Source organism: Abramis brama (genome assembly GCF_963993115.1).
Source record: "Abramis brama genome assembly, chromosome: 1".
NCBI lineage: Eukaryota > Metazoa > Chordata > Actinopteri > Cypriniformes > Leuciscidae > Abramis > Abramis brama.
In genome coordinates, this window is record NC_139963.1 from 35,541,100 (window position 1) to 35,553,147 (window position 12,048).

Sequence of the window (12,048 nt, forward strand, 5' to 3'; positions counted from 1 at the left end):
CATAGAGTTTTAACAAATTTGATATTAAGGCGTTAAATACATTTTAAACAAAGCAACTGTGCTACTTTTTAGCCTAATATGCTTATGAAATGTTTGTCCAGCAAAAAATTGTGTAACTTAGTGTGTATAAACTATATATTTTATATTTTTATCAAATTTCCTAGTGTCCCACATTAGGAAATGTGGTTTCCAAATCCGGGACAGCATGATCAGCCTTATGTGGGACAGTACTTCAATGTAGAGGTCTGCATTCCCGCGGCTGTCCCGCGGGACCCGCGGGACCCGACCAGATATGTTGCGCCGCGGGATTAAATTTTCGACTAAAAAACGGTACCGGTCGGTTACTCTGGTGTAATTTGAACGGGAGCGGTCGGTCATTCAATATCACGTTCCCGACGCCGACGTTCTTTAAGAACAGCATCTTCGCTTTACCTAATCTTAATCTTATCGACCACCCGGTATAGGCTACAGTCTGCCCTACATATTGTTCGGTTAAGGCATACATATTTTGCTTAATGACATGTCATATTTTCTTTCTTTCTCTGACACTTTTCCTGTGTTGACAGCAAAATGTTACGAATTTTGATAATACGAATAAAAATAATAGCCTACACTTCATTTTTTTTTCGCTGCGACATTTTTTCCCCTACTGTCTGCAGCAAAATGTTAAATTTTGTATATTGACAAGGCGAAAAAAAATAAAAAATAAAATTTGTGTAGACTACATTTTTATTTTCTCTGTGAAAATGTAGGCCTACATGTGAAATTCTGGGAGATCTATATTAAGCGGGATGGTCGGGTCGGGAAGAAAATTATTCTAAGCAGACAGCGGGTGAACAAATAGTGTATATATAGCGGGAACGGGTGGGTGCGGGATATAACCCCAGCGGGAGCGGGCGGGAGCGGGACTTAAAAAACAGTCCCGCAGAGACCTCTACTTCAATGAGCCAAAAATGTGTGGTGGGGCATGGTTTGTGGGACAAACATGGTTATTTACATGGTTTTAGTATTGTAATGCAATATTAGAATACTGTTAATGCAGATTTTTACAGTCATGTGAATTGTTTATTCTTGGAGGGCGGTTTGAAGGCTCTTTTTTTTTGTGTATGTGTGCGTGCGCATGCGTACGTGTGTGTGTGTGTGTGTGTGTGTGTGTGTGGGTATGTGTGTAAAAGTTAGGTAGTTGACTTAAAATAAAAAATAGCTCTGAATTTAAAAACGCAGTAGAAAACCAATAAAGCCATTCCATTTTATTTTATTCATCTGATTAATTCAATGAAATGTATTTCAGATAACAATGGCAAAGGTGAGAAAGACAGGGACAGATTGTCAGATGCAGAAAAAGAGGCAGAAACAGGGAAAGGATAAGAGAAAGAAACTTAATCAGTGGAGGCAGGACAGGATGAAAGGAGCCATAGAGGAGTATAGGCAGATTGTTGAGGATGGTGGGGTCCCTCAGCTGAGACTGTTGGCCAGGGCATGGCATGTCCCTAAATCTACTCTCCAGCGCAGGATAAAAGGCAATGGCCACTTTCACCATACAATAGGAAGAAAACCACTGATTAACAAGGAGGATGAAGCTGAACTGGTGCAAGTTATATGCACATTAGGAAAACGCGGATTCCCCCTAAGAATGCCTGACATACAGAAACTGGCCTACCAGTTTGCAGAGAAGAAAGGAATTAGGGGATTCAGCAAAGAAAAAGGAAAGGCTGGCTACAAATGGTTTCAGGGTTTTTTTAAATGAAACAAGAACCTGAGCATCCGAAAACCAGAGGCACTCTCAGCCTCAAGAGCTGCAGGGTTCAACCCCACTGTGGTGATAGGTTGGTTTGAAAAATATAAGAATACGATTGAGAGTCTGGTGTTGGAGAATGCTCCTGATCATATATGGAACTGTGACGAAACAGGGCTCCAGGACCACTTCCTGTCATAGGGTGGTTGCTGAAGTTGGGTCGCCTTGTTTTGAGGTTACCAGTGGTGAGAAGGGCGAGACTACGACCTGTCTTGCCAGCATCAATGCTGCTGGTGGGTATGGACCAACACTCATCATATTCAAAGGCAAGAGGCTAAGGGCAGACTGGCTTTTTGAGTCCCCCAACAACACGCACCTAAGGATGTCTGATAATGGGTGGATAAATGCGGAGTTATTCACAGAATGGGGGAAGTGGTTTGTACAAAGCCTTCCACAAAATGATCCATGGCCCCACCTGCTCTTTGTTGATGGTCATGCCTCTCATGTCTACAACATCGACTTTTTAAATATTATGAAGCAGAACAACGTCTGTGTGTTTGCCCTGCCACCTCACTATCTACAGCCAGCAGACAGAGCGCTGTTCAAGAGCTTAAAACATTACTGGAGGCTTGAGGGACGAAGGATCACGACAGAGAGTGGAGGGAAACGGCTTGACAGGGCATTGTTCATGCCACTGTTTTCTAAGGCCTGGAAGGAAGCTGCTACACCATCAAATGCCCAGGCTGGATTTCGTGGGTCAGGGATATTCCCATTCAACCCGGCCAAGATCAATACAAATCTTTACCTACCATCACAAACAGCTGAGAGATCCTTTGGAGAGACTCCTATGGAACCAAATGAGGTGCCCCCTCCTGCACCAGAACCATGTTGTCCTCAACGTGATGATGATGATGATGGGGATAATGATGATTTCTGCCATCCACAAATTAGGGATCTTCCAGAGCACACCCCTTGCCACCCTCTGCATGATGCTGTTCAGACAGAAATCTCCCCTGCTCCACAGACTCCACAACACCTTCTACTGTCCGCTATTGTAACCCCACCACCTCTGGCAGAGGAAGTTGAAGTGGTGACACAGCCCGATGTCTCCTTTAAGTCACTGATCACCATTCCTGTCAGAGAACGCCCAACTACCAGCCACCAGAGGGCAAAGCCTCCTTCCTATGATTTGACTAGCGATGCCCATTTTTCTTTCATCAAAGAGAGAGGGGTTAAGAACAAAGGGAACAAGGGGAAAAAGCAAAAAACTACAAACACCAGACAGGTGAACCAGGATGCTTATGCTATCTGCCAGCATTCGTACGGTAACATAAAGGACCCCAAGGTCACAGAGGACTGGCTTTCTTGTCCAGTCTGTTCACAATGGTTCCACGAAAGCTGTGCAGAGAACAATGGGGTTATAGACGATAAAAGGTGTCTTGACATGCAAGGACTGCTTGTTTCCAGAATTGTAGGAGTCCAAAGTTAACCTCTGCAGTTTTTTTTTATTAAGGCAGTTCAGGTTGGAGAAAAAGACTGTTACGATTAAACGTTTTCAACTGGAGTTAACAGCAAGTTTATGAATTACATTAAGTTTGTTCAAGCTGTGTTTGTTGTTAAGTAAACTGAACTAGATAATATTGTATTATCGGTCTGATGATGTTCAGTTATCCATGTTTCATCCATCCATAACCAAGAGAATTACTAACTAAGATTTAAGAGAGAATCTAAAATAAAATAAGATTTTACTATTCTACATGTATCAATGTGATTTTTGGTCTTTTATCATAGATTTTTCAGTGTCCCACATTGGGGACACGACTGTCCCACATTAGGAAGCTGCAGATTGTCTCAGACGACTTGCAATAAGAGCACTAATATGTCTATAATTTCTCTTATGAATGGGTTATCTGAATTTTCTCTTTTGATGTGATTAGGACACATCCTGGGTTTTTCTAAATGGTATTGGGTGTGGATTTAATGTTTTGGTTACACATTGCAATATGTCACAGAAGTCTGAAGTGCAAAAAATGTCCCACATTAGGGCAATTCACCTATTGTCACTGTGTCAGCATTTCACAGCGAGGTTAATGGCAAGTCAGTTGGCATGAATGACCTGGCAGTCATGTTTCTACAAGGTGCAATGAGGCTTTATTATTTTTTGAAGAAAGCTGTTTCCCCATAGTGTCATAGATCATTTCAGGGAACCAAGGTTTTGTCAGTAACGGGAGATGATTTCATGATGTTTTACATTTGCCTCGTTGAAACGAATATGCACTGTCCTGCTGTTTTTCATAAGGAGTGTTCAACTTCAGCAGTGAGTGCCGTTAGAATTTTTTTGTCCGACTTGAGGCGGCGCTGGCGCTACTTCACTGTGATGTATGCCGTAGCCTATCGCAAGAGTAATTTGAGAACAGCCATCTGGTGCAGTCAGTGCAGCTTCTTCAGAGCGACTGCACAGGGTCAGATGATTACAAAACCGATTTAGGCTACAATTGGCCGAATTCACAGATGACGGCGACCTTGTGTTTCATGTTTATTCTGACACCTTCAGTTTCGCTAATGCTAACAAATCCGTGATTTTATAACAGTGAAAACTCTTTTCATGTAATCTTAATGTTATATTGTATCGTGTTTATGAAAATAATTCCGATAAAAGAAAGTATATATAGACCCCACTCTATTGGTATTCAATCAGACATAATGGACTTGTCATTCACTCACTGAATCCAAATCCACCCGTTCCATTTCTGTTCGTCAAATCTTTGTGAAAATTGTGTCTCAGTTGTAGAATCTTTTTAAGTTCCTACAAATATTTATCCATGTTAGGAAATATGCTGAAAAAAGGCAGTCGAAGGTGGTAAGACGTTTCTTTTTTCTTTTGCTAAGTAACGTTATGCTATAGCGTATAACCATACCATAGATTTATTAGTAGGCCTACACTTTGTTATTTTGGCGACAGGTTAATGTGATAATTTTTTTATGGGTTATTCAAGACTTAACTGGCTGGTTATTAAACAGGTTCTCAGTAATAATACACCTAATTTTAAAATGATTCTGGTCAGATGATTCAGAAAGCTGTCGCTGTAATTTTTTCTAGATTTCTGACCAGTCAAATGCAAGTATAATGGAGTGTTGGCGTATGTCGCCATCTACTGGACAATTGTGTATTTACACAGGTTGAAATAAACGGAACTACCGATCTGAAATGATGTTCCACACGGAACTGATAGTGAGGCTACACTGATGGGCAGAACGTTAAACGCTACTGTTGTTGTTTTTTGTTTTTTGTTTTAAATGCAGAACATTTAAAAGGACAAATGTAAAAAGAGTAACGTTATATTAAGAGGTAGGGATGTCCGTAACATATCCTACTACTATAAATAAAGCCGAGATTATCTTTCCGTACGCATAGTTGCACATTATTTTATTAGCGTTATTTGGCAGAATACAATTTCTCTGTGATATATCGACAGCAGTTATCACTAAGACTGTCTTCGGAAGTGGAAGACAGAAATGTGGGGAGAAATCGAGCCATGTATCAAACCCAATGAGGGTGAAACCGTGAAGAGCAGCGGTACGGACCAGAGATGGACACACTCTCCAGATCTGCAGGTGAGAGAGAGAGATGTCATCACATTCACTACATATGTGCTCAGCTCATAGTAGTCAAAATGTTTGATATTTTGATTCTTAAGTATTCTAAAGTTTTACTATGTCAAATTCAATTGCAAATTTCAAGATAATCCAAACAAAAGCATAAGATAAAAGATAGGACATTTGCTTGCAATCGAAGAATTCACTCCATTTTGACAACATTTTTAAATAATAGTTCATTATTAAAAAATGAAGAAAATGTTATGGGTTATGATAAAAGTCTTGACACATAACTTTGGAACACAACTAGAGATTTATATACTAAATAAAATTTAAAGTCGCATGAAATGGAAATTCATCCTTCTAAATGCATGTTTTTGATCTTATTGTGAATGATTAATCCGTGCATGTTTCTTTTTCTTGACCTCGTTATGTTTAATCAAAATGTAATAATGACTTCTTCACTCCCCGCCCCTTTCTTACAAACAACTGTAAGCTCACATTCAGATCTGTCTCCATCCAATCAACCTATGGACAAAACCAAGACTGCATCCGAAATCACATACTTACCTACTATATAGTATGCATCTGAAATTGCATGGGCTACTTCCCTTCTATATAGTAGGCGAAAAACAGTACGTGACAAGAGTAGTATGTCCGAATTCACAGTACTCATAAAAGTGTAGGCAAAAAGTACCCGGATGACCTACTATTTTTGTTGAGATTCTGCATATGATGGACACGGGAGAGGATTTGTGAATGGCAGTGAAGCATCGCAACTGACGCTGGTAGGTCACATGATAATGACAGCATGAATGTAGTACGTCTGGATTACATTCATACTATATAGAACATACTTTTTTAGCAGTCACAAAGTACGTACTTGTTCAAAATAAATACCTACATGTGATTTCGGACGTAGCCCAAGTCCCCATCCTCCATTTTTATCTTTTTTTTGATGATCCGTTTTACTCGGATGTACGTCATATGAAAGAGAAGATCTGTCGCTACTTCTGTAGTTCTGTTACATCATGATTTTAAATAAAAAATAGAGAGAAAAGTGACAATGAAGACAAGATGCTAGCTTTTCTCACTCAAGTATTTTCATCAAGATGTGCCTATATACTATTATTCTATATTTGTATGATGACCCAAAATGATTCTAACCTCTTGAATCTCTGTGGACGCTCCTCTTTAGCAGAAGACAGCACTGTGGGGAGAAATCGAGCCATGCACTAAACCTAATACATCCGTTAACTGCAATGAACCTGCTCCTCAAGAAAGATGTCCTCGTGAGACAGATGTTAAGGAGGCCCAAAACACAACAAGCTACTCTCCAAATCTACAGGTGACGTCACCTGTGTTCAGCACATTAACTATACACGCGATATAATTCTGTACATGATTCTAGCCCTGTTGCTGCTGCTTGTTTTTCTCAGGATGAGCCATCCAGCTGTCTGAGCGCAATGATCGAGGCTATAGCAGCCAGTGGGAGTCCAGTGAAAAGCCAGCAGATGGGGGAGCCAGACTTAACTCTGGAGGAGAAGAAGGGGGTTTTAATGGATCAGTACAAATCCAAGCCCTTAGTCTTTCTAGAGCGCTATCAGGCCCATCTGAAGCCAGAGCACATGGACGCTTTCTCACACCTGAGCAGTGACTGCAGGGCGCAGTATTACTGCAAGGAGATTCAGAGACGGGCATCTGGCACAGCAGACCGGACGAGGATCCGGAACCATCGATACGCAGCTCTTCGTGCTCTTCAGAAGGGTAAGCACAGGTTGTTCGAAGTGTATTCCTGAAGGTTGCATAGGGATACTGCCTTTAAGATTCGGCCTAATTTTCAGTAGCACCTCACTGCACGAGATCCAGGGGGCGGAGTTGGATCCAGATCTAAGGGGTGGAGATTGGTAGGTTTAGGGGTGGGTTTAGGGATCAGGGGGTGGAGATGGGTATCCAACTCCTCCCCCTGGATTTCGTGTTCTGCAGTGAGGACCATCTCCTAATTTCGGCCAAATTCTAACACAGCATCACTTGAACCCTTCACGGAGAAGGCAATCCCATAACGCATTGCAACAAGTAAAAATACAAGATAGCAAATGATGCAAGATCAATGTTGATTAATTTATTAAAGTCATGATTCATTCAGCACTGAAGAGAATTGATAAATACAGTACACTACAGTTCAAAAGAGTCTGTAAGATTTTTTTTATGTTTTTGAAAGAAGAATCTTATGCTCATCAAGGCTGCATTTATTTGATAAAAAATACAGCGAAGTAGTTAAATACTGTGAAGTAGTTATACAATTTAAAATCACTGTTTTCTATTTGAATTTATTGTAAAATGTAATTTATTCCTGTGATGGAAAAACTGAATTTTCAGCATCATTACTCCAATCCTCAGTGTCACATGATGCTTAAAAAATCAAATTTGCTGCTTATGAAACATTATTATTATTTTTCACATTTTCACAAACATCACATTATTTTTATCAGTGAAAACAGTTTAATACTTTTGTGGATTCAGGATTGTTTGATGGATAGAAAGTTCAAAAGAACAGCATTTAATTGAAATAGAAACAACATATGTAACATGTCTTTACTGTAATAAATGTAATGCATCATTTCTAAATAATAGTAGTAATATATAAATAAAAAATAAAAAAACATTTCATTTTAAAACGGCAAGAAAAAAATCGCTTATGACAAGAATAGCATGCTTTTTTAGTTCCTCAAAAACGTTGTCTCGGCAGAGGGCCAGTACTTCAGCGAGGAGCAGATGCGTGTGCGAGATCCACTGCTGTACGAGCAGTACATCGGACAGTATCTCAGTGAAGAGGACATCCTGCAGCGCTCAGAGGAGGCCATGAGGAACGGCCCAGGGGGACTCGCTGACCTGCTTATCAACTCCTACCAGGAGAAACTCATCCAGAACCGCCTGGAGGAGGAGCAGGAGAGAGAGCAGTGTGCAGTGGAGGAGTCGGATGAGGAAGGTATGAGTCAAAACTCAGATTCCATCTAATCAGTTTGATGGATGATTATGTGTGATCTGGCATTTGTGGTTTATGAGGACACAAATGTATTTAATGAATGACATGGTTATTACAAGGGAAAGGTTTTTTATTTGGACACTTCCTGGTTCGTCGTAAAACAAATGGCTTAAAAAACACATTAAACGTTTTGGTTTTCTTTCCATAAAAAGGAAGTTTTCTGTGATGGGTAGGTTTAGGGATAGAATATACAGTTTGTAAAGTATAAAAACCATTACGCCTATGGAGAGTTCATGTAAACCACATATGCCAGTTTGTGTGTGTGTTTTAGAATGTGAGGAACCCAGACCGGCGGAGTGGGAGCCGACTGTAGAAGAGAAAGCCATGCTGAGGGAGGAGTTCCTGAGTCAAATGCATCAGCGCTTCTTGGATGGAAAAGATGACTTCAACTACAGGTTAAATCAGAGGACTTTCTCATTCTCCAGTTTTACTATCAATTAGGTCTAATTTAATATCAAACTCTGTGAATAATATTAATAAATATTGCTTTGGCAAAATGTCTTTCTCTTCAAATTAGTTGTTAAAGAGATAGTTCACCCAAAAATAAAAATTAGCCCATGATTTACTCACCCTGAAGTCATCCTAGCTGTATATGACATTCTTCTTTTAGACAAATACAATCTGAGTTATATTAAAAAATGTCCTGGCTCTTTCAAGCTTTATAATGGCAGTGAATGGCTGTTTCTGTTTGAAGTCCATAAAAGTGCATTCATCCATGATAAAAGTGCTCCACACGGCTCCGGGGGGTTAATAAAGTCCAGAAGTGAAGTGATGCGTTTGTGTAAGAAAAATATTTTTATATTTAGATTAATGCATTTGGCAGACGCTTTTATCCAAAGCGATTTAGCCTACACTGCATTTCAAGGTACACATTTTACATTCTTATTAGTTTTAAATATGAAAAATTCATATTTAAAACTTTATAAAGTAATATAACTAGCTTCCGGCCAAACGAACATACGGATTCGACTTAAGTCTAAGTGCGACTTATGCGAGTAATGCAACGTACTGCTGATATTTACGCTATGCCATGATGCACTACACTCTGACGTCACAAGTTGTGTTTTAGGAGCAAGTTGACTGCGTTTGGCCGGAAGCTGGAATTTTACTTTGTAACATGTTAAATATTAATATTTTTCTTACACAAAAGCAGGGAACTACACTGCGACCAAAATGGTCGCATATGCGACCTTTTGAAATGCCATTGCGACCCTAATTTTTAATGGGTCGCAAATGTATCACTGATTATTTTTGCACCTATGTTTTAGGCAATATGCTATGATTTACTATGAGCATTTATTAAAACAGAAATGTGTATTTTAAGAATACGTTTTATAACGTGCTCTGAGCATTCAACACATCAAGTTGGCTTCAGCCCCGCGACCGTTACTAAACGTACCATTGTATCAGTGCTGCGCTCTCTCTCTCTCACAACACGGACGCGCGCACACAGAGAGAGAAGATAATTGTAGAATGAAAATTGACGGGCTATAGTTTACATTTTGTTCTTGCTTGTTTGTTTTTTTCTGTCAAAATGTCAGAAAGCATTTTGTATTATCCATCCGTGTTTTTAAAATTCGTTAAATGACGGACGTTTTACTGTTAACACAGCCCTCGTTATATGTCGGATTCGTCTAACTTATACTTGATATTATTTTTAGAATAAGTGATTCGTTATGCTATTATTGGACTCCTGTCTATTCATTATCAACTGTTTTCTATAAATATGTTTGTATTGGCTAACATTTATTCAGCTAATGCGTGTCCTGTTTAAAATGTGCAATGTTCAAATGCAAAGACAGCACGTCACAAATAGAAGCCCTTTTCCCTGTGCTATTTAGTATCATATTTGGATATTGGAATAATAAATTAAGTAGCCTATCTTAATTGTACACAATGTTACACAATCTTATTTTTTTATATTTTTTTTTTACTGTTTTCTAGGGGTTTCTTAATTTTAGACAAGTTGACCAGCACACATTATATGCAATGCAATATAATTAATGCATGTGTGTCCTATGTGTGACATATTTTGCAAACACAGGAAAAAGGTGCCCAATATCAGTCATTTCTAATAGTCATGTGTTTTGGAAAATATCTCTTTATTTGATTATCAGTAAAAAAAAATTCTATACAGAGATATCGGTGTCGGCCATAACAGCAATATTAATATCGGTTATTATCGGTATCGGCCACAATTTTCACATCGGTGCATCACAGCTTAAGAGTTCAGGAGTCTGCCCATCTGTGCCAACCATAGCATGTTGAAATCCATTTTGCACTTCATTGTGTACTGTATTTTCTATTGCAGTAAATCTATCCCAACCAATGTTAAAGAAAACAAAAACAAGAAGGCATGTGGTTTAAAAGAGCGGCTTACTATAAACAATTTGTGCGACCAAATCATGTTTTGCGCCAGTAACTGAAAAAGTTAGTAGCGCAAGTGCCACCAGTGGAAAAGGTTAGTGTAGTTCCCTGCAAAAGCATCGCTTCGCTTCAGAAGGCCTTTATTAACCCCTGCCATTATAAAGCTTGGAAAAGCCAGGACATTTTTTAATATAACTCTGATTGTATTCGTCTAAAAGAAGAATGTCATATACACCTAGGTTGACTTGAGGGTGAGTAAATCATGGGCTAATTTTCATTTTTGGGTGAACTATCCCTTTAATAATGCTATGTAATGCAAACTGTAGTGTTAATTGTTCATATTTTAGCTCTTATATAATCTTATATCTTAAATAACATTATTTTCATTGCAGTGAAGTGGATGGGAATCCAGATTTTGATAACCTGGATATCGTAAGCCATGATGCAGAGGAGCGCTACTTTGATGATGATGATCAGGTAGAAGAGGAGGAGGAAGAAGAAGAGGATGATGATAATATGATGCAATAGCCCTTCATGTTCAGAATGATTTTCATATTTCTCCTGTTTGATATTTTTGTTTGTGTAGGTTAAATGTGATTATCAACAGTTAATTGTCTTTAATAAAAGAGTACTATTTTTCGAGGTGTAGTTGTGGTCACATTTGAGGAATTCAAGGGTGGGGTGGGGGACTCAGATGCTGTTCTGACCTTAGAAGACAAGCACTTTAACTTTAATATCGCCAGCATTTGATCATTTTCACCAAAATTTCATGGCCCCCAGAATATTTTGCTGTATGAATATCTGAACATGCAATATATCAAAAGAAATAACAGACCCTCCATTTTATTTTAGCGTCATGCATTCTTCTTTTAATCAACACTTGAATAGGGATAAGTTTCATTAAAGGGGACATATCATGAAAATCTGAGTTTTTCCCTGTTTAAGTGCTATAATCAGGTCCCCGGTGCATCTACCAACCCAAAAAACGAAGTGACAACCTAGTAACTTTGTTTTTGGTAAGTCTTTCTCTGACTGCAAGCATGTCAAAATATAAGATGATCAGATTTCGCTCCCCTTCTGACATAGGAAGGTATCTTATTATAATATTACCGACCCTCAATCTGCACGTTTCCACAGGCGCGGCCGCCATTAGGAGTTTCGCAAGTGGCAACAGTGTAACCAGTTCTAACGCAATGGCAAAAGTTCGAGCAAAGCATGCAAACTGTTCTGTCATTGGCTGCACAGACGAGCACAGAACACTATTTGAACAAAAAAAAAAAAGAGTCACAACTGTCTTTCTTAA

At 39.1% G+C, this 12,048-nt stretch overlaps 1 protein-coding gene across 4 annotated transcripts; it reads left to right on the forward strand.

Moving 5' to 3' along the window:
• Positions 1 to 4,948: 4,948 nt before the first annotated feature.
• ccdc97 (coiled-coil domain containing 97) lies at positions 4,949 to 11,387 on the forward strand. 4 transcript variants are annotated; one of them, XM_084088995.1, is made up of 7 exons: positions 4,949 to 5,084; positions 5,212 to 5,350; positions 6,531 to 6,680; positions 6,772 to 7,099; positions 8,082 to 8,321; positions 8,650 to 8,773; positions 11,138 to 11,387. In XM_084088995.1, the coding sequence occupies exons 2-7, from the start codon at positions 5,252 to 5,254 to the stop codon at positions 11,271 to 11,273; spliced, it is 1,077 nt and encodes a 358-aa protein (XP_083945121.1). In that variant the 5' UTR covers positions 4,949 to 5,084; positions 5,212 to 5,251; the 3' UTR covers positions 11,274 to 11,387. The 4 variants fall into 4 exon arrangements, with proteins under 4 accessions (XP_083945121.1, XP_083945123.1, XP_083945120.1 ...); XM_084088997.1 differs by having other exon boundaries at positions 6,534 to 6,680; XM_084088994.1 differs by having other exon boundaries at positions 4,949 to 5,350.
• The last annotated feature ends 661 nt before the right edge of the window (positions 11,388 to 12,048 follow it).